Here is a 23495-nt window from a genome sequence, read left to right as displayed (position 1 = left end):
GGGGGTTGTCAAGACTTACTGATTTGATGCCAAGATTGAACAGATGAAGTCACAAATGACACCCTCATTTCTGGTTTTTACAATTAAATGACTATTTAGGAAGATAAGAGAATACAGGAAGGAAAGGGGGTTCAGCAGGGAGAAATCATGGGTTCAGTTTGCAGGATGCATTTGGTGCTAATGGTTTACCCATGTAAAAATGTCTAGCACATGCCTGAATACATGGTTTTGGAGCTCAAGAAAGAAGGATGAGATCAGACTGTATAGTCATCTGAAATAAAGAAGACCAATAATAGGTCCCTGGGTAACAATAAAGTCTAAGGAACATGCAAAGTTAGAGAACTTTGAAAGGAAGGTCAGAAATGGCCAGAGGAGGAAGCAGAGAGTCAGGAGTGTAAGAAGAAAGCAGAGAAAGATAGAACTTCAAGGATGGAGAAGTCATCAGGGTCAAATGCTGCTACAGATGATAAGGTGGGGCTTCCCTGGTGGCGCAGTGGTTAAGAATCTGCCTGCCAGTGCAGGGGACATAGGTTCAAGCCCTGGTCTGGGAAGATCCCACATACCGTGGAGCAACTAAGCCCGTGCGCCACAGCTACTGAGCCTGCACTCTAGAGCCCGCAAGCCACAACTACTGAGCCCATGAGCCACAACTACTGAGCCCACGTGCCACAGCTACTGAAGCCCATACACCTAGAGCCCGTGCTCCACAACGAGAGAAGCCACCGCAATGAGAAGCCTGTGCACCGCAACACAGAGTAGCCCCTGCTCGCTGCAACTAGAGAAAGCCCGCTTGCAGCAATGAAGACCCAGCACAGCCAAAAATTTTAAAATAATAAAAAAAAATTTTTTAAATAAAGTGACTGTTATAGTTTGTTGGACTTATAAATTGAAAATAAGTTTTAAAAAAAGATGATAAGGTGATGAGTCCCCTTTGGATATAGCAACTAAGGAGTCCCTGTAACTTAACAGGAGCTTTTCAGTGAGGACAATGTGGTGCATGGCACATTGCTAAACCTTTACAATGAACGGAGTTAAAAAAAGAAGATAAAACCTGTATTTTTAAAGAAAAACCCATAAAGCTCTCCTTTCATAGGCTTATAAACCTCATATGTATGATAAATCATCCACGGGAGCAAATTTTTCATCGCTGCCGAAAATTTATAACCTTAACAGACTTTCTTGAAAAATTGTGTACTTCAAAATGTTCTTCAAGAGTTAAGCAAGTATTACTGGAATAGATGTTTGCTCACTTAAATTACCTGATTTCTTCTATGTCCTAATTTACACAATGGGTATAATCTTGGTTTGTTCTAGCTCCCTAATCTGAAAGTGGGCATAATAACAGAGTACCTGATCTCCCCTTCTTGTCAGAGTGCTTCTACGCAAGGATCCATTGAGATCCTGAATATAAAAACTAAAAGCTCAGTATAAACTGGACAGTAATGTACAAATGTTGATTATTGTACGCAGGACCATCCTTAGGGAGGGCAAACCCAGGTTAGTCCATTAATTGGCAGGTTTGGAGGATGTGGAGGCATGGGACTGGAGCAGGGCATTACTGTCAGGGGCAACGCAGGGCTGCAAGAATCAGAAGCTCAGGCCAAACAGCCCACCAAGGAGAGATGCTCAGACTCCAAAGCAGAAAAGACGTGTGACGAGGCAAAAATAGACCTCTTTAGGCCAGGAATTCAGCAATTGAGCGCCACGGATCAAGTGAGGAATAAGTGTGTGTGTGTGTGTGTGTGTGTGTGTGTGTGTGTGTGTGTGTGTGTGAGAGAGAGAGAGAGAGATGGGTTCTTTTCCACAGGAGTCACATGCTAAAACCCATCAGGTTTTATGGGCCAACAGGTTCTTGACTCTTGGAATGGTCAAGATGATCACCTTGGAACAAAATCAGGAACAGTCACAAAGTCCCAAGTCCCAAGTCCATGGAAAGGTCAATATAATACCAACAGCCCATACAGACCGCTGCTTGAGCATGGATTACTGACTTCTAATAGTAAGGAGATGATCATTAACCTTTAAGAAGCACTAGATTCATCCATCAGGAAAGTATCTGTTGCACATAATATGAAACTATGATGCAAAGGGCTTCAACGATAGGGACATTAATTATCTCAACAAGAAATCCAAATGTAGGGCATCTCCAAGATTGGTGCTTTCTATTGGTTCTTTCTATTCCATCATGCTCCGTTTGTTGGCATTCCCCTCAGGCTTTGACAAACGTCGTATAAGAAGGTGGCTTCAAGGAGAAGCAGGACAATGTCTTTCTCATCCTGCATGTCCCATTTAATAGCTAAGAAATCCTTCCCTCGACATATATCCCCTCACAACACCTTGGCCAGAATTGCATAGCATGTTTATTGCTAAACCAGTCACTAGCAAGGGGAATGAGATTCCCATGATTAGTTCAGGTCAGTGTGGCACGAAGTATAGTCCCTTGGCCAGCAACACCGTGGCCTGGGACTTGTTAAAAATGCAATTTCTCAGGCCTGAATCACTGACTGGGGCTGGGGCCTCACAATCTGTTTTTTGTCCCAGTTTACTCTCCTTTTTATTTATGCATCATTCAAAAAAATATTTATTTTGTGCCTACTTTGTGCTAGGCACTATCAACACAATCATTATTAACATATCAGAGACAGTTTCTGCCCTCGTGGAGCTTACAACCAAAATAAAGAGACACCCACACATACCTCATCACAAATTCTTCATGATAAGCTGAGGTAAGCTACGAAGGAAAAGTACAGGGGTTTTCAAAGATCACAGGAACTTTAGACTAACTTGATATAGCCTGAAGGGTCTGGAAGAGTTTCCACAGGGAGAATGGTTCCCAGTGGGGGGCTAAAATTTTCTGTCCTAAATCCTATGAAACCAGGTTGTTAGAGAATCCTGGCTAAAATAGTCTAAGCAAAGGGAGCAGCATGGACAAAGCCCCTGAGAAGGGAAGAGATGTAACCAATTTGAAAAAAATGTAAGCAGCTCACTGTAGCTGAGGCACAGAGGTAGTGGAAAGAGGAAGCCAGACCACACAGGCCCTCCACAGCAGCAGACTTTTCCCAACCGGTAAGGCCAACTTTCAACACCCATCGGCGAGAACAGTCACATGGCAGTCAACGCCTAAAGAATTAACAACTGAATAATGACACAGTACACCATAAATCAGAAAAAAAAAAAAAAAAAGGATGTAAATAAACTTATCCTGAATAAGGAATGCACTTTCAAGCTGTTCTAAAACTTTTAAGCATACAGTATTACACCATGTACTTCAAACTAAGACAGGCTGGGCCCTGGGCCCTGGGCCCCTTTGCTGCAGCACTTGTACCTGGACACACGTTTCCTGGAGCAACAGAATACAAAGAAACTATAAGGGACTAAAAATAACTGTGTGCATGTGCAGTTGGGGCACATGATGGACAAGATACAAAAAGACCAAAAAAAAAAAAAATCCCTTCTACTCCCTCAAAAGCTTTTTTTTTTTTTTTGCTTTAAGATAAAGAAAAGGCCATATTCCTATGATACTCTTTGTGAAAATTATCTCAATACGAGATGCAAAGATTTCCATTATTCAGTGTCCGTACTCAAAATCACCCACATGTACCAGGTACAATTTTCTGAACTTCACCACTGATGAGCCTATCCCAAAGTAGAATTCTTCAGCAATACAAAAGACACAGGCTAAAACAGTCCTCAGAATTATACTTTAAAATAAGTGTATTCAAAATATAAATATAATAACTCTCCAGACCATTATTTTTCCTAACAACTAAACTCTAAATTTGAAAAAAAAAAAATAAAGGAGTTTTTCAAACTAATGATGTGTGCAGCCCATTCTCATGACACAGTCATTTAAACTTCTCATTCTGCATGAGAAAGTTTTGTTTCTTCCCTTTGTGTTGCAGAATAATTTAGGTTCCCACCTTGGATATGATTCAACAAGTGGAGTAAGACCACAGATAACAGTGACAAAGAAACACAGGCAATGAAGAAAACTTCTAAAAACAAATATCCCCGAGTATCCAATATCATGCCAGCAATGATGGAAATGATGGCCAACCCAAGATTCTGAATGGACTGCATGAAGCCATATGTGGTTCCCAGTTGATGTTCAGGAACTACAAATGCCACCATTGGCCACAATGCACAGGCAAGCAACAAATAGTAGAGTCCCAGGAGACACATAGCAATCCAAGTGTTCCACAGCATAAAGGCCAGCATCATGTGGGAAGCACGCGTGGTCACCATTGCACACAGATGATGTTACTTCCCATTTTATCCACCAGGAGCCCAAACACTATACTGCTAATATCACTCGCTGTCTGGGAGAAAAATCCAAATTCCTCTGTAAAGAAATCTCTGTGAAGTCCAATGAAAGGGAACACGGCAACATAACAGCAGACACAGGTGATAAATATAGCCACAGGGGTAAGAAGAAGTCCTTCACATCAGTCAACTTAATAACTTCACCTGTTTTGCTTTGTTCTTTATGAAGGATTCTTTCTGCTGTCTGATCCAAATAAGCAAGGGCCAAGGCACAGACTAGTGAAAGAATACATGTTATACCCCCAGTCATAAGTGTGACCCCAAGGGTTGTGTGACCAGCAGAACCCAAGGAAGCTTAAACCTTAGAATACAGCCATCTCATGAGGTTCATGTTTACTGTTCTTCCAATTCCAGCCATGCTAAGCTGGAGTCCAACTTACACCAAACACCAAGTTTAATTCTTTGCCTTTAAACCAACTCACAGCATACGTATTCTGGGCAACTGCTAAAGAGTCCCCACCCATCCCAAACATAACCATCCAAACTCCATCAGCCAAAAAGCATTAAATATTCCACCCAGGGCAAAAACAAATAGCAACTAAAAATAATGGTGCCCCATCGTATTCCAAATGCTTGCTCTATCAAAAAGCCACCAAAGAGGGGCTTCCCTGGTGGGCGCAGTGGTTGAGAGTCCGCCTGCCGATGCAGGGGATGCGGGTTCGTGCCCCGGTCCGGGAAGATCCCACATGCCGCGGAGCGGCTGGGCCCGTGAGCCATGGCCGCTGAGCCTGCGCGTCCGGAGCCTGTGCTCCGCAACGGGAGAGGCCACAACAGTGAGAGGCCCGCGTACCGCAAACAAACAAACAAAAAGCCACCAAAGAAACACAAAACTACATTGGGCCAAGAATACCAGGCATACCGCAGCATGAATTTCGTGGTATTCACCTGCATATCCTTGTAACCTGAGTCTGAGGTCAGCAGGATTATCATAGCCGAAGCCAAGGAAGAAAGCAACAGCACCAAAAGCCTGTGCGCCAGGAACTGGGGTCGCAGAGGTCCGGCGGGGCAGCGGGGCGGCGGGGGCTCTTGTGCTGGCGTCGTCTGGGACGCCTGGCAGCGCCCTCGCTTCCCCCCCCCCCTCCCCCGGGCCGGCGGCGGGAGACCGAGAGATGACCGTGACCGCAACTTACCAGAGGAAGCCGCCGCCAGAGCCCCGCGAAAACTGTGCTCACGTGACCGCGGTCGTTCATGTGATGCGTCACAATCTTTTTAACAAGCCCTCCAGGTGATTCCAATGCAGGATAAATTTGAGAAGAACTGGTTTAGAACAGAAAGGGTTTCACCTGAACTGCGGCTAAATCCACCCATTCCGAAGTGTTTGGATACCTGAAGAAACTCAGGATTTATTAATGAAGAAGGGGAAATAGTTTTGTAGCATTGGGAAGGATGTTCAAACTTTCAGAGGCTGAATAAGACCCTCCACATCCATAGACCAAGGTCCCCAAAGGCCTCTCACCTCCATAACTATGGAACCACCTGTATCTCTAAAATGACATTGTCTGACCTGTAAACTTCATGAAGGCAGGAATTGGTCTACTTTGCTCACCAGTCTACCCTTGTCCCTAAATGGAACTTTGCCTGGCATACAGTAGGCACTCAAACACTTTCTAAATTAATAGAAGAATCCTTCTACAAATATTCAAATATCCTATAATATTTTGGTGTCATGGAGGAGGGGGTGATTCTAGAAGCAGAAGAATCTGAAAATGCATATTGACTCTTGTCCACCATTTAGAGTTCTGTCCAGTATCTGAACCCTTCAGTTACTGAAGCTTTCTTGGAACTAGTTATCCAAAACTCACCTAATCTTCACCATATTCTTTCTCCTTCTATCCAGTAGGTATGATTAAGCCTCAAAATAATTCAGGTTGGAGAATCTGAAGATCTAAGTCTCTAGTTCAATTGCCTGTTACACAAGTTCAATTGCAGGTTACAACCCCGTTGTTTCAATCCTGCCTCTTATCACTTTCTGATAGTATAATTTGGGAAAGTTACTTTACTTCTTAGGCCTCAGTTTCCTTGTCATTATAATGAACTAGTGTCGGTACATATTCCGTGAAGTAATTGTGAGGCTTAAGATAATCTACGTACAGCACTCAGTATAGTATTTGGGGCACACAGTAAGACAAATGTGTGTCTAAAAACTCAAGAGCTGTGGGAAACTTTTATGAGAATACTTACACTAAGTAAGCCTTAGTAAGCTTTCTTCAGAGTTACAGGACATCACATTGCTGCCTAGCACATTATAGGGGGATTCTAGCAGTTGACTGTCCAATGGGTTTTTGAAGCCAAGCCACACCTGCCCTGTGCTGTGATGTGGTGGAAAGCCATCATGGGAGCCCTACAAGAGCACTGAATTTAGAGCCACAAGACCTGGCTCGGTCACAGATCAAGGCTTCCAACATTTCTGAGCCCCAGGTTTCTCCCCTCTGAAACTTGAAAATTAATGCCTGCTTGTCTGCCCGACCCACCAACCTCATGGGTTATCACTGAGGCCAGATGGCACAGGAGCAGGTGTGGAGGTGCTGCGACACACCTTCATACCACCAGGTCAAGCTTCAGTGCTTGTGCTCCCCCCCCAGAGTGCTCTCCCTGGAGCCCCATCAACCTCACTGCAGCTTCGGGTCTCTGCTTACTTGGCTTCTCATTTGCTGGCACAGTTGACCACTCCCTTCTTCTCCAACCCCCTCTCTCTCGGCTGCTGTGACACCACCCTCGCCCCCATCCTCTGCCCAGGCTCCTCTGCCCATTCTCCCTCTAGAACTCTCCAAGTCCCTTGGAACACTCTCCAAGGCTGCCTTCTTGCCGTACTTTCTCTGTAGGCAATCACATCTACTCCACCTTCCAATGCTATCCGTCAACAATTCCAAATGATTCCTAAGATTCAGTAAGCTATCCTTTTCTATTGCTGAGAAACATTCCATGGTATGGATTTTCCACAGTCTGTTTTGCCTTTCACCCACTGAAGGGCATCTGGATTGTTTCCAGTTTGGAAAGGGTGCAATTTCTGGGTCATATTTGCATGTTTAGTTTTTTTAAGAAACTATCAAGCTGTTTTCCAGAGCAGCTGGACCATTTCACATTCCCACCAGCAACGTGTAAGTGATTCAGTTTCTCCACAGCCTCACTAGCATTTGGTGTCATCATTATTTTCTATTTCAGTCATTCTGATAAGTTCATGTTGATATCTCACTGTGGTTCGCATTTGCATTTCACTAATGGTTAATGATGCTGAACATCTTTTCATGTGGTTATTTGTCATCTGTGTCTCCAATTTAGTGAAACAACTGTTCAAGTCTTTTGCCCATTTCATAATTGATTCTTTTTCACTATAGAATTTTGAGAGTCCTTTATATATTTTAGGTATATATGGTTTGCAAATATTTTCTCCTAGTCTGTAGTTTGTCTTTACATCCTCTTAACAGAGTGTTTTTCAGAGCCAAAGTTTTTCTCCGTTTTGATGAAGCCCAACTTAGTTATTTTTTCTTTTATGGATCTTCGTTTTAGCCATGTCTATGAACTCCTCACTTAGCCCTAGGTCCCAAAGACATTCTATATTTTCTTCTAAAAGTTTTATATTTTTACATTTAAAATCCATGATCTAATTATTAATTATACTGTGTGATGTTTACGTCAAGATTCACTTTGCACCTTTGGCACAAAGGGACTGTCCAGAATAAGGGTAGAAAGATCTCCCAGGAGGATGATGTGTGCAAGGCATGGGGGATAAACAGTCCAGATGGAACTGTGTGGCTAAAGAGACAGCCACGGTGAAGACGGCCACCATGATACCTTCTGCTGCTGCCCCATCTGACAATGTGCTCCAGCAAAACAAGCAACTCCACCAAGAAAGAAGGAGACTCAAGGCATCCCCAGGAGGAGACTGTGCAACAGACCGAGAGAGGTCAGTCCCTATGGAAGGAGAAGGAAGTGTCCAGGAGGGATTTTTTTTTTTTTTTTGGCGGTACGCGGGCCTCTCACCGTTGTGGCCTCTCCCGTTGCGGAGCACAGGCTCTGGACGCGCAGGCTCAGCGGCCATGGCTTACGGGCCCAGCTGCTCCAGGGCATGTGGGATCTTCCCAGACCGGGGCACGAACCCGTGCCCCCTGCATCGGCAGGTGGACTCTCAACCACTGCGCCAGCAGGGATGCCCAGGAGGGATATTTTTAGGAAAAACAAAATGGAACACATATATACTGATATGATAGCACTTGTAGAAAAGTGCACCAAGAAGCCATTGGAAAGCGTAGAAAGAATTAGAAACAGGACTAAAAACAAGCAGATTGAAAGGGTTGAGGTGGGGGGAGGGTGGGTAGGGAGAGGCCATTATTAATTTTAGGAAAAGACAAAAAGTAGGAAAGCAAATATAATGTTCTGTACACTATAATGCTTAGCCTGAACAATATTTACAAACGCACAATAATATCAACATGCAATTGTCAATTAAACAAAGGCTGTAATATGACCACTGTACTGGGATAGGAGAGAAAGGAAGCAGAAGGCATGGTGGTATAAGAGAACAAAAGGCTCAAATACCATAATAAGAAATTAATAGAGGTTAAATATCGATAAATCAAAAGAGAGCATAATACACAAATTAATTAGAAATATAGAGATGTGCACATGTCGGAAACAAAAAGCCAAAATTGTTGAAGGTGGTTGGGGAAGAGAACTAAGGGAAGGAATGAGATAAGAAACCCCTGTAATGTGCTATAATCGCCTTAATAACATTTGACTTTTGAACTCTGTGTGCATAGATTACTTAAATAAAATAAAAACTAATTTTTTAAAATAATTAATCATGCCGTGTCTACATAGCAGAGACATGATGCTCCTGTTCTTTCCCTCCTTTGGGTCTGATTCAGTGATGTGGATTATATATTAAGATTCCAGGAGCTAAAGGGGCAACACATATTAAACATATTCCTTGGCTCGTGCCTCAGCCGCATTCTGGTAGTGACCTTACTTCTAAGGATTCTGCCTTACGATTTGTTAATCCTTTTCTGGTAACATTGCTTTCAAGCTTAACTGAGCACACTTCCTCCTTCAATGACAGGTAATGCAATTTCGGTGCCGAAAGGATGAAGAGCGTTCTTGAATCACATACAGAAAACTTCTGCTTGATTTGATTTAATCATTAAGTATGTTCCTGAAAAAAAAGTTAGATTCAGAGCAAATTGTTGTATATTAAATACTCTGCAGTAAATTTTAACCTGATGTTCTTAGGGGGGGAAGCAATGGGCCCTAACCAACAATAATGACAGTGAACTTTAAGACTCTCTACCCATTATTTTCCAAAAGCACTTGGAAGTCATTGATCTGTAGAGTCTGTTTACATGATTTTCCTACACAGCCAATGAAAGAAATCAGTCAAGGAGAAACTAACATTTACTGAGTGCCTATTGCGTGTCAGGCACTGTGCTGGGGACTTTAATAAATGTATTGTCTGCTTTAATCTTGGCAACGATCCAGAGAAGTAGATAGTATTATCCCCACTTTACATTTAAGGAAACCGGAGCCTAAAGATATTAAGTAATTTTCTCAAAGCCACACAGCTCGTAATTCAAACCAACCATCAAGTCTTTTCACAAGAAATGTATATAATTACAATTCCCAGTGTTAACTTGAGCTTTGAGTGCTCTGTGATTCCATAGGGCTTTAATATTTAAGCAACCACATATGATTTAGCATTATTCTAAGTGGGAAACTTAGAAGACGATGACCTAATTCGAATCTTTTAAGTATGACTACCTCTTTTGATGTAATAGCCTGGATACCAACAACTATTTATTGATCTAATGATTAACTAAAAGGCAATATGAGATTCAAATATCAATATTAAAAGAACATTGTACTAGGGAAAGAGTAACTCAAACCGAATCAAAATAACTGCACCTCTTCTGGTCCTGTGACTTGGAGCAACTTGCTTCAAATTTCTAGGATAAAACTGTAGAACTTGTAATATCTCTCTCTCAGGGTTGCTCTACCATTAAAACAGTGAGAACACTTTCCACTTTTGGATAAGCACATAGTAAAGTGAAAGCCCAGAGTAAGAATTTAAAATTTGCCATTATTATAAAAGTTTTATAGCTGCAGCTGAAGTAGTTTCCCCCAGTAGGTAAGTGAAATGACATCAAGTAGATGAAACTGAATGTTCACTGGAGTGTACAATGGGAGATTTACCTGTGTTGGCACCGAACAGAAAGCTGAGTGCCAAAACGTTGGTGCACCTCCCCTGACAGCCTTTGACTTAGGAAAGCAGCTATTTCTTATGGATTTCTAACTATGTTTTGACACTGGCCTTGATGCAAATGATGAAACCAAAAGATTCCCTTCCTGCATCATGTTACCCTTCCATCAGATATCCACCTCCTCCCTGTGCACATGTGACGTAATGAGCTGACACATCGACAAACCATAAAGAGAAAATATAACCTGGTGAACGGAGCATAACTGAATCAACCCTTTGAAAATGGAAATGAACAACTGCAGATAGCAAGTCACCCTTTACAGGATCTAGTTTACCCTGGGCCTGACCTGGAACCAGGTGACCAGCCAGAGAACATTACCTTGCGTGGTAACACATGACTTTTATTTACATCAGTGATTTTCTAATAAACAATAAAGTAGAATTATCTTTGTTTCCTGAGAGAGTCAAGATGTGCTGTGGAGCCCTGTTCTGAAAGGCCATGTCCTCTAGATCATTCATTTATTCCCCAAGTACAATATTTAATAAAATCTCATCAGCCATCCTCTGGTATTACTTTATTCTTCCCCATCCGCATTTACCACCTAACCACATCTCCTTCAAAGGGTATTGCAACATGATAGTGCTCTTACAATTTTAAGAAAAAAGCAAAAATTTATCAGATAATTTGGTCTACCTACTGTACTCACTCCTCAGAATTAAAGAAAATCAGGCTATTATTACCTGTAATGACAGATTGAAATTTTATTTCATTGCCACTTTTAGTACATTTCTTTTTACAAGTTGGTCATATTTTAACCAAGAAAGCATTCACATTTCTGCATTGGATGGTCATGCATTCAACAATAGTAAGAACTGTTATTGTCAGGCAGATGCCAGGTCCTAAAGACTCATTAGTGACCTGTCCTAGTGCTCACGGAGAGACACAGCACAGAGAGGAGTTAGTCCCTGGACTCTGAAGCCAGTTTTCCTGGGGTCAAATGCTGGCTCTAATACTTACTGGCTGTGTCACCTTGGGCAAGTAACTTAAGTTCTTAGTGTCTCAGTTACCTCATCTATAATAATAATAGTACCTATTTCACAGGGCTTTCAGGAAGATTAAATGACTTAATATTTATAAAGCAATTAGAAATGTACCCAGTACACAGAAAGTGTTCTGTAAATGATCATTAAATAAAATGGAACTCATTTTCTAGTGAGGGAGTCAGACAATAAATAAATAAGAAAATTATAATCTAGTCGCAGGGACAAACATCAAGCAAACAATTGACAATAAAATTAAAACACACCCACTCCTGTCAGTGGCAGCTAGGTTATTTGGCTGAATTCTCCTGCTGGAAAAAATTGGGCACCAAAACAATTTCAGTTTTCATAGCCGCCTGGAGCATAAGGGACAGAATTATAAGTGAGTGTAGGGCTCATCCAAAATAGAGCAATTAATAGAAGATTTTTCCCTTGATAAGTGTCAGACCCCAAAGGGCCATACCCTCAGGCTCCGGGCAGCTCAGAAGTAAACTATACCCATCCCCCCAACAGGTCTTCATGGACAATTAAGTTAATTTGGAGCAGAAAAGATGGGGAGGCGGGTAGGGAGGGAATGGACTTGTCCCTGGAGTGTGACTACAGGCTAATGGTCCTGTGGATCTCTTGTTTTTGGTTATCCCAAAATCCTCAAGCCATGAACTGAGTGTAAAGTGGTCCTGCCTGGTAGTGTCCCTAAACTCTTGAAAATCCTTTCTAGAAAAAGTGACTTTTGTCTTAGGTCTTAAATTTTCTTACAAATAATTTTTTAAGGAAAATGAGGAACATACAATGATATCCAAGAATACTAAAGGAACCAGATCCACAAAAGGAGGAGGTGTGGGAAGTTACAAAGAGTCAGCTGGTGTCGACTGAATTTTGGAGGGAGGCGGAACTGTACAAACCAGCCTTGCTTAGGTCAAGTGTGAAACTGACATGATTAGTCATATTTTGTGACTGTAATTTTGTTTGTTTTTTCTTTTTTTGCGGTACGCGGGCCTCTCACTGTTGTGGCCTCTCCCGTTGCGGAGCACAGGCTCCGGACGCACAGGCTCAGCGGCCATGGCTCACGGGCCCAGCCGCTCTGAGGCATGTGGGATCTTCCCGGACCGGGGCACGAACCTGTGTGCCCTGCATCGTCAGGCGGACTCTCAACCACTGCGCCACCAGGGAAGCCCGTGACTATAATTTTTATACTTCTAGGTATGCATTCATGTTAACCTGACAGGGCACAGGATGAGATGATGTGAACAGTGGATTCCAAATTCAGGCACAGGTGCAACACCCTCTCTTTAAAAGTTTACAGACTAGGGACTTGCCTGGTGGTGCAGTGGTTAAGAATTTGCCTGCCAGTGCAGCGGACACAGGTTCTAGCCCTGGTCCAGGAAGATCCCACATGCCCCAGAGCATCTAAGCCCGTGCCTCACAGCTACTGAAGCTCACACGCCTAGAGCCCGTGCTCTGCAACAGGAGAAGCCACCACAATGAGAAGCTTACGTACCACAATGAAGAGTAACCACCGCTTGCCAGCAACTAGAGAAAGCCCACGCAAAACAACGAAGACCCAAGGCAACCAAAAATAAATAAATAAATAAATTTATTTTTAAAAGTTTACAGGCTAAATCCAACAACACTGATGTGCATACACAGAAAGGAGAAAATAAATATTAAACTACAAGTACACGGGTGACTATAAAGGAAAAGGCCATAGGAGAGACAAATCTAATTTTCAAAGAATGGAAGAGTCCATAAAAGAAAAGGATGATGGAAGGGAGGGAAGGGGGATAGGGAAGGGGTAGGATGAATGGAGTAAATGTGAAAATGTGGGCCATAGTTTTCCTTGAGTGAAGAGACTATAAATCACCTTTATTTTCTTCATTTTGATTAGCTGTATATTTTTAACATCTTTATTGGAGTATAATTGCTTTACAGTGGTGTGTTTCTGCTTTATAACAAAGTGAATCAGCTATACATATACATATATCCCCATCCTCCCTCTTGCGTCTCCCTCCCACCCTCCCTATCCCACCCCTCTAAGTGGTCACAGAGCACTGAGCCGAACTCCCTGTGCTATGCAGCTGCTTCCCACTAGCTATCTGTTTTACATTAGGTAGTGTATATATCTCCATGCCACTCCCTCACTTCGTCCCAGCTTACCCTTCCCCCTCCCCATGTCCTCAAGTCCATTCTCTGCGTCTGTGTCTTTATTCCTGTCCTGCTCCTAGGTTTTTCAGAACTTTTTTCTTTTTTTTTTTTTTAGATTCCATATATATGTGTTAGCATATGGTATTTGTTTTTCTCTTTCTTATTTCACTCTGTATGACAGACTCTAGGTCCATCCACCTCACTACAAATAACTCAACTTCGTTTCTTTTTATGGCTGAGTGATACTCCATTGTATATATGTGCCATATCTTCTTTATCCATTCATATGTCGATGGACACTTAGGTTGCTTCCATGTCCTGTCTATTGTAAATAGAGCTGCAATGAACACTGTGGTACATGACACTTTTTGAATTATGGTTTTCTCAGGGTATATGCCCAGTAGTGGGATTGCTGGATTGTATGGAAGTTCTATTTTTACTTTTTTAAGGAACCTCCATACTGTTCTCCATAGTGGCTGTATCAATTTACATTCCCACCAGTAGTGCAAGAGGGCTCCCTTTTCTCCACACCCTCTCCAGCGTTTATTGTTTGTAGACTTTTTGATGATGGCCATTCTGACTGGTGTGAGGTGATACCTCATTGTAGTTTTGATTTGCATTTCTCTAATGATTAGTGATGTTGAGCATCTTTTCATGTGTTTGTTGGCAATCTGTATATCTTCTTTGGAGAAATGTCTATTCAGGTCTTCTGCCCATTTTTGGATTGGGTTGTTTGTTTTTTTGATATTAAGCTGCATGAGCTGCTTGTAAATTTTGGAGATTAACCCCTTGTCAGTTGCTTCATTTGCAGATATTTTCTCCCATATTGAGGGTTGTCTTTTTGTCTTGTTTATGTTTTCCTTTGTTGTGCAAAACCTTTTAAGTTTCATTGGGTCCCATTTGTTTATTTTTGGTTTTATTTCCATTTCTCTAGGAGGTGGGTCAAAAAGGATCTTGCTGTGATTTATGTCATAGAGTGTTCTGCCTATCTTTTCCGATTAGCTGTATTTCTTAACTTTTCTCATCATGTGTTTTCCTTTGCCCTGTTCCCACCATAAATGCTTTAAAGGAAGAGAATCAATTTCTCAGCCTCTGATACAATGCCAGATTTGCTAGGATTGCAAATGCCAAGTTGAACTTCTAAAGTTCCTCTTTTCATTTCTAGTATGCAAATCCTGCTCTCTAGAAATTCATTATCTATTGTCTTTTAGTGTAATCATTTATTGCACTTAAAGGGTCACCTGAGAAAGAAACAATTTTTTTTTTTTTTTTGCGGTACGTGGGCCTCTCACTGTTGTGGCCTCTCCCGTTGCGGAGCACAGGCTCCGGACGCACAGGCTCAGCGGCCATGGCTCACGGGCCCAGCTGCTCCGCGGCATGTGGGATCTTCCCGGACCAGGGCACGAACCCATGTCCCCTGCATCAGCAGGCAGACTCTCAACCACTGCGCCACCAGGGAAGCCCCAACAATTTAATTTTTTAAAAAAAGAAGAGAAGAAAGAAACTGTGTCCTTTCTCAAACCATCAACACATTTTTGAAAAGTAAAAAATGACAAGAAAAAAATATTATAAAGAAATGTAAGCAATGCCCAATCTAAGCATATTTAAATTCTGTAACATTGAAAGTCACCTACTATTCACCGGGTAGATAAATCAACTTTTAAATGCATCTATACTGTATTCATAGCTTACCAACACAGAGGTTTAGGACAGCCCATGTTCTCCTTATAGAAGCAAACAGCAGGATTCCTAGATCAATAGTTACAGAACACAACTATATTTGTTTAACACTAACCCTCTTTGTTGTTTTTTGGTTTGGGGTGGGTTATTTTTTTCATTTTTTTTATTTTTTGGTACACGGGCCTCTCACTGTTGTGGCCTCTCCCGTTGCAGAGCACAGGCTCCGGATGCGCAGGCTCAGCGGCCATGGCTCACGGGCCCAGCCGCTCTGCGGCATGTGGAATCCTCCGGACCGGGGCACGAACCCGTGTCCCCTGCATCAGCAGGCGGACCCCCAACCACTGCACCACCAGGGAAGCCCTGGGGTGGGTTTTTTTTCATGGAATTGGTTATGAAAATTTTTATAGATTTAAACAGTTCTAGATTCAATAAATGGAGGAAAATAAGTCAATTGTTTTGATTTAAAATTCTATCTTTAAAAGTCAAACTACCATGAGATCTCAGATAATCCGATGCTCCTTGCCACCGTATGTACACATGTACACATACCTTTATCCACTCATTCCCTTAACTCCAAGCCTCTTTTTTTTTTTTTTTTTTTTGGCCTTGCCATGTGGCATCTTAGTTCCCTGGCCAGGGATTGAACGCATGCCCCCTACATTGAGAGTGTGGCGTCTTAACCATCAGACCTCCAGGGAAGTTCCAACTCCAAGCCTTTTCAGTGAAGTGCCTTGTTTTGCAGATGCATCCCCACCTCTAAAAACTTCCCCATCACTTAAACATTTCACTAAGCCCTTCTTCCAGAAAGAACTTTTCATATTGGTCAAGGAAAAAATGTGACAACACTACCTTTTTGCCTTTTGAACAATATATGTTTTTTCTATAACTCTACTAGACTGTACCAAGAAGGAATGTTTGGGGCTGCAAGTAACGGAAAACTGTATTTAAAGCTGCGGTTAAACCATAGGAATCCACCTTATCTCACGGAACTAGTAGTCAAGAGATACGTCATCCCAGGGTTCTTTCAGGGCTCACCAGTATCATGAAGGACCCAAACACTTGTCACACTCCCATGCCATCATCCTTAGTGTGCTGGGTTTTATTTCCATGTCTGTTGCCTCACTGTTGCACAATGGCTGCTGCACATCCTCACACTGTACTTAAACATAAGAATCAAGGGTATTGCAAAAGATGTTCTTCTCTCAGAAGGCTCTGTCCTGTATTTTTTTTTCAAATTTATTTAGTCATATTTATTTTTGGCTGTGTTGCGTCCTCGTTTCTGTGCGAGGGCTTTCTCTAGTTGCGGCAGGTGGGGGCCACTCTTCATCGCGGTGTGCGGGCCTCTCACTATCGCGGCCTCTCTTGTTGCCGAGAACAGGTTCCAGACGCACAGGCTCAGTAGTTGTGGCTCACGGGCCCAGTTGCTCCGCGGCACGTGGGATCTTCCCAGACCAGGGCTCGAACCCGTGTCCCCTGCATTGGCAGGCAGATTCTCAACCACTGCGCCACCAGGCAAGCCCTCTGTCCTGTATTTAGGAAGAAACATTTCCAGAAGTCTTCCTTATAGCCCCATAAGTCAGAACTAGATCACATGCATGCTCCTAGTTACAAGGAAGACTGTAAAAGCATCTGTTTTAAGCCTCTAGTTAAACTCAGGCTCCTCTTTTGTATGAACTGAATGAAAGCGTGTCCTGTTGATTTTACCTCCTAACTCTCTTTTGCATACATCTAATTCTTCTCACCTCCCCCACTGCCAGCACCCTCCCACCAGCCATCAAAATATCCCACCTGAACTACCCCAACAGTTCCAGACTGGTTTTCCTGTAGCCCCACCTTGTCCACTCTACCATCCACTCTTTACAGTTTCAGTGATATTTTAAATGCAAATCTTACCATGTCACTTCCTCTATAATGGATTATGTTCAAAAGTCCTACCAGGTCCTGAAGGGTCTGGTCGCACCCACCTTTCTAGCTTTGTCTCCTGCGGTGCTTCAGCTCACTTTGTACTCAGATCACACTGACCACCTCTTTGCTCCTTAAAAATCCTAAGCTCCTTCACAGCTCATGGCTTTTGCACGTGCTATTCCCTCTGTCTGGAGGGACACCCATTCTCCACCTCCCTAGTCCCTTCTGCCTCATTTCTCCTTAGTTTTCATGTCTCCATTTAAATGTTTTTACTGCATGCAAGGGTTATTTATAAGGTGTTATCAAGTCAATGAAATACAGAAATATTCAAAGTTGTTAAATACAAACGGGAGGGATGGAAGAGAATGAATTTTTTAATTTCAGCAGTTAGCTGATGTTCATCTATTTAGAAAATGCTGGCCCTTTGTTAAATCATGCTAGATGAGAAGCCATTTGCAGGACTCATTTTCTTTTCCTAAATGTCTTCCTTCTTTCACCCATTTGATCAACAAACAACGTTTGGAACCCAGCTCCACCACTTTCTAGCGGTGAGGGTTCTTCAGACAGGACTTTCCTCCTTGGCACTATGACGATGTATCCCGTCCTCCTCTCATGGTTGGTGGCCTGTCTTTGTTCAGTTCTGGTGCTACGATTGCAAGTTTCCTCTCTAAAACGAATCCCAAGAAATATATGGAAATGTATCACTTTCAAATACACGCTGCTGTGCATATCATTTAAAAATCCAAGAATGCTAAACTAAGTTAAGGATATAAAATATTCATATTTTACCATATTTCATACATTGAAATACTCTATAAAAATTTCTTCCTATGAATTCCATATTGTAAGTTATGCAATAGGTAGGCATCATGTCTTTCACTACTTCACCACTTTAGAAAATCCTCAGAACAAAGATGCTGGGATGTCAGTTGCTCCATACGCAGTCCTTCAGAGGAGTTACACACGAGCTCAGTGAACATCAAAATAGTTCTTTGAAAAATAAAAGCATCCTAGAAGATGCAGCCGGTTGCACCTCTGCCTTATTAGTGAAAATGCCCTATGTCAAAACCTTTCTGTCCAGGTAATAAAAAGCACCCATATGTTCCTGGGAACAAAAGCCTCCTGAAACTTGACGCCATCCGCGGGTTCACTTGACTTCCAGCTCAGGGCTGGATCTGTACTCCTCAGGCGCGGTGGCTGTCCACGGACTTCTAGACCTGAGGGAAGGAAAGTCACATCCTCACTGAGTCACGCTAAGAGACCGACACTGACTGGCAGGCTGCGGTATAAGGTGCCGGTTAAGACCGCGGGAGCCGGAGTCAGGTCTCCAGGGTACAAATCCGGCTCTGCCACTCACCAGCCGTGCAACCTTGGGCAACCCTTTAGCCTTTCAGAGCTAAGTTATCCTCAAGTGAGGATAACAATAGTTCTTACCTCCTAGGGTTGCTGTGAGGAGGAGTAAATAAGTTAATCCACAGAAAGCGCTTGGAAGAGCGCCTGGCTGGCACATAACGACCTTGTTAATATTACAGCCTTTCAACTCAGGGCGCCTGCAACTCTGCAACACTGTGCCTGGGTATGGAACGGCTCCTGTAAGTTACAGAACTTGAGATTCTGGGAGCTGAGTGGCCACGGTTGGGGACGCGGAGAGGAAAGGAAAAAAAGAAATTGGGGTAGGGGCAGAGGGAGAGAGAGCTGCGACGTATATCCGCCGGAGCCCACCTGCAGCCTCGGTCTCCCGGCCTCCGGTCTCCTCTACCGTTTCTTCTTCAGGAGTCCGACTCGCGAGAGGCGCACGCAGCCTTTCTCCAATCAGACATCCCAAGGCTGGCGCCACGTAGGCGACCTGGTCCAATCTCGTCCCTGGAAGGCGGGAACGCGAACTTCCTACCTGCACCTGTGGCAGCAGTGGCCGCCTCCTGGGTTATTATTTTTTTCTTCCCGCTGCCCCGGGGCTCTGGTTTCTAGAATCACTTGGCGAATAACCAGCAGGTGAGCAGATGTCTTTCCCCGCGCGGAGGACCGACGCGGTAGGGAGCTTCAATGCATCAGAGTGAGCCCCTGAGATCCCATCTCCCTGCGGCTCCCGGGCGGCGCTATCAGGGAAAGGGAGAATGAAAGGCTACTAGGCGGGAGAGACTGCCTGGCCATTCACCTGGGGCAGTGAGCCTGGCACTCACTCGCAGGGGCGGCCTCCGGTCGGAGCCAACAGTACTTCGAGCTCCGGGCTACTGCCGCCGCTGCGCCAGGAAGCTGGAGGAGCCAGGGGAGACCAGCAACAGCAATCGGCTTAGCTGGACTGCGGCGATTTCGGCTAGCACACCTTCCAGAAAGAAACCTGACCTCTCCAAGACCGCGCAGAGGGACGCCGCGCCCCGACTTCCAGATTAACCCAAGCGCACCCCCTCCCGACTCTGCGCGGGAAGAGAGGCGCGGAGCCGCGGGGTCCTGGGAAGCCTGAGCAGGTGAGCGATCAGGGTGATTCTCCGTCCGCCAAGACAGAGCCCATTCCGGGGTGTCACGCTGGGGCGCTCCCTCAGCGCCCGAGGAGAAGTTACTAGCTGCAGGCGTTCTGCGTAATTTGCAATCTTTCCCATGAGCAATTTGTGCAAAACCCTTCCGTGCATACAACGTTGATTGTGGAGAAGAAAGCGTAGGGTAGAAGACTGAAAGTAGCATCAGGAACACCCACCACTATCACCAGCACCACCACCACCAGTGAATAAGTTGGGGGTGCTTTTCCGATCTATAAAGCGGAGGGGGAATGGATGTTTGCAAACCCAACTGCAAACTGTGCCTGAGGGTGTGGGTGCCTTCTGTAAGGAAAGAACTTTTGGCCATTTTTTCTTCTATTGTTTTCAAGTCGAGTGTGCCCTCGGGGCGTTCTGGGGAGGAGCTGGTGCCAAGGTCTCCTTGCTCAGGGGAGGCCGCTGCGGCCGCCGGCGTAGGCCCTCCGGCTGTCTCCCCCCGGTTGGGGAAGGAGAACCTCCAAACCACAGACACCGCCGAATTTTCGCTCTCCAGAGCGGGCGAATCCCAGCAGCGCCGGGCGCGTGGGATGGGAAGGAGCCCAGCGGAAACCTGGAAATGAGCCGCGGCGCCAGCGAATCCTGCTCGTTCGTGGAGTTAGTGCCCAGCACAGAAAATGAGCAGAGGAGCCTCGCTTCCGATATTCTCACCTTAAGTGCTAACAAACAGCCTTTTCGCTCCGCAGTGCTATTTTAAAAGCTGGGAAGAGGCAAATTGGAGTTCTTGGTTGTGCGCTCTCTCCTTTGGAGGAGGGAATTGCGCAAGGAAAAGAACAGAAGCCTTTAATTTGTAACTTAAAATCCCATGAGTTGAGTTGCCTAGTACAAACAGACGCGGTGCATATTTTAATACAGAACTAAGGGAAGGGGACTTGGGCTCATCTCAACCGCAGGCAGCGGGTGGCTTCAAAGAGACGCAAGATTGGTCTCTGGGAAATAAAAGGAAGCGTTAGGATGGCGGTTTTCAAGGCAAGTTAGGTCTAGACATGCTTCTCTGAAGGTCATCAGGCATAAGTTTTGTCGAAAGCAGAATTTAAAAGAAACAAACACCATGAGCTTGTCCCTCGCTCTTACTGGCCTGTAAATCCGCCCCCCACGCCCCGCCCCGCCCCGCCCCCGAAGAATCACATCAAAAAGGATCCCGGGACAGAAGTCCAGGGAACAAAAACCTTTGAGGGAAATTTCGGAACTGTTTGACAGGGATCTAATGTTCATGGCTCACCTATAGCGGGGACGCGCTTGCTTCCGGGCGCCCTCCTCGCAGGTGCCCTTCTGGACCCGGTGGGTCACCTTTGGGCTTCGTCTACAAACGGGTGGAGTGACAGGACAGGCCATTTTCCCTCTGGGGCCTGGTTAATCCAGAAGCCCCGGCACCCACCCCTGGGTGGCCCTCGCGCGCGGACCACTGCGCTATCCTGGAAGCCAGACTAAGGCTGAGGCCAGGGAGTGCCAAGACTCAGTCTCGAGACCAGAGGGTGGCGCCCCGGAAGCCCTTGGTCCGCCTGCGCCGTGGCGGGGGGCGGGGGGGGGGCGCGGCGGTGCCCTCTGCGGCCCGCGCGGCTGCGGACCCTCGGACCCCAGCCGCCCCGGTGCCAGACGGAGCCAAGGGGAGGAAGTGGGATTGAGGGGCACGTGACTTCGACAAACCCAGTAACGAAGTTTTGTTTTCCTCCCCAGCACAAGCCTCTGCTTCGGCGGCTCCCAGCCCGCAGCCCGCTTGCGAGAAGCCGGGGCAGGGCCGAGGTGGACGAGAGAGGCGCCGCTGCCGCTGAGGCCCTTCCCCGCTCGCCGCGCCCCCCGCCACTTGGCCCGCTGGCCATGGCCGACGGCGGCGGCACAGGCAGCTCGGGCTCCTGGTGGAGTTCGTTAAAGAACAGCAGGAAGAAAAGCAAGGACGCCGCGGGGGGTGCGAAGCCTCCCACCCAGCCTGACCCCGGGGAACCCGCGGCGCCCGCCCCGCCTGGCCCCGACTGGACTAGCAGTTCCCGGGAGAATCAGCATCCCAATCTCCTCGGGGGCGCCGGCGAGCCCCACAAGCCAGACAAGTTGGGCGGGGAGAAATCGGGCAACAGCCGCCGAAATTTGAAGATCTCGCGCTCGGGCCGCTTTAAGGAGAAGAGGAAAGTGCGCGCCACTCTGCTCCCCGAGGGAGTCAGGTCCTCGGAGGAGGCGAGCTTCTCTGGTGACCCGCACGAGGACAAGCAGTAGCCCAAGCGCTCCGGGACTCTCTTCGCACCACGCCTCCCCAACCCCCAGGTCTAAACCCGAGAATTCTGCCCCGCCCCTGTTCTTGGAGTCTCATCCCACCAAATTCAGAATATTCGCACAAGGCCTCCAGAGTTTATTTTCCTAGAAATTGACGTGAAAAAACAACGTGTTCCGTGTATCACGACTCAAGGATGCATTAAATATTTATTCGTGGTAAGAGAAGATACCGCAGAGGAAGTTGGCACAATTTTTTTCAAAAAACTTCAGTGGCCTCGTTTGCGTCGCCCGTGGGAGTGAGAAGGGTACTTTTGTAAGAGACCTTAGCTCAGCTGGAATTGCGCAGCCCTCCACTGAGAACGGCATGCTCTGATTCCGAACTTGCTATTGGAAAGCAAATCACAGTGCTATCTTTAATGCCTGAGAAATGCACTTTAGGAGTACTTTTGTAGACACACCTTAAGTGAAGGGATGGAAGAGAGCAGGAAGCATTCTTAAGTAGAAGCATTTTAATTAAGGCAGGATTGCTTTTAATGTTGAACTGCAAAACTGTACTTGCCTGTTGTAGCGTGGACTATTAAAACTGTTGCACTGTAAGACTTAAGGTGACTTTTGTATTTTTTTTTCCATTGCAAGACTGAAGCTCATCATACTTAAAAGCAGGCATGCAAAATCCAGGGTGACAGAGTTAATCATTTGCCACATAACCTGACAGTTCCTCTTGAAAAGCTGCAGGGAGGAGACCATGTCTACAAACTACCAACACCCAGATAGGAAACAGCTAGCTGGATATCCCTATTTACAAACCAAGTTCGAGGAAGAGAGGGAGAGGTACCAATTAATTATTCCTAAGTTTTCTTTTTTACTTCAGTGCATCTTCATAGAGTAAGTCACAATGCTAATAATAATTCTTTCTGTATTCATTATTAACCTGATTCAGAATTGTCTAAAAATACTTATTCAAACAGGTGGACTGAACTCTCAGTTTGTGCAAAGCTGGCTTTTTTCCCACCCTCTTTGCTTCAAAAGCTAATTTCCTTAGTCTGAAGTAAGAATTTATCTAGGTGCAAGGCCTTAAAGATCTACCAACCTGTAGATTTTTAACAAAAATCTACCTGTTTGCTTTTGTTATGAACTTCAAGTAAAAGAGTAAATCAGTACTGAAATCACTTGCTTTCAGCAAATTACAAGAGAGTTATTGTAGTTGTTAAGATCCCTGGGACCTCTTCCCACCACAATTCAGTTCATTTATAACCATTTAGAAATGCATAGCGGGGAAATTATAATGATCGAAGTGTGTGTGTGTGTGTATATATATATATATATATATATACACACACACATTGTACATATATATAATAGATATATAATATATATTATATTAATATATTTAATATATTAATAACATATATAGTTATAAAGCAGAAACTAACACACCACTGTAAAGCAATTATACTCCAATAAAGATGTTAAAGAAAATA

At 44.7% G+C, this 23495-nt stretch overlaps 1 protein-coding gene, 1 long non-coding RNA gene and 1 pseudogene across 4 annotated transcripts in view; 1 reads left to right on the top strand and 2 right to left on the bottom strand.

Moving 5' to 3' along the window:
• The window catches only part of LOC132597877 (uncharacterized), a 138432-nt gene that overhangs the window by 8800 nt on the left and 106137 nt on the right, over window positions 1–23495 (bottom strand). The gene's annotated exons all lie outside the window — the stretch shown is intronic.
• LOC115853523 (lysosomal dipeptide transporter MFSD1-like) lies at window positions 3859–5386 on the bottom strand (annotated as a pseudogene).
• Window positions 19151–22604, top strand: PRR15 (proline rich 15). 3 transcript variants are annotated; one of them, XM_030856966.2, is made up of 2 exons: window positions 19151–19746; window positions 21487–22604. In XM_030856966.2, exon 2 carries the CDS (start codon window positions 21628–21630, stop codon window positions 22015–22017), a length of 390 nt encoding a protein of 129 aa, XP_030712826.1. In that variant the 5' UTR covers window positions 19151–19746; window positions 21487–21627; the 3' UTR covers window positions 22018–22604. The 3 variants fall into 3 exon arrangements, with proteins under 3 accessions (XP_030712826.1, XP_060161459.1, XP_060161458.1); XM_060305476.1 differs by lacking the exon at window positions 19151–19746 and adding an exon at window positions 20986–21090; XM_060305475.1 differs by lacking the exon at window positions 19151–19746 and having other exon boundaries at window positions 21357–22604.

This window comes from Globicephala melas, chromosome 9, assembly GCF_963455315.2.
Source record: "Globicephala melas chromosome 9, mGloMel1.2, whole genome shotgun sequence".
NCBI classification, from domain to species: Eukaryota; Metazoa; Chordata; class Mammalia; order Artiodactyla; family Delphinidae; genus Globicephala; species Globicephala melas.
This window is presented reverse-complemented; position numbering and strand designations above follow the sequence as displayed.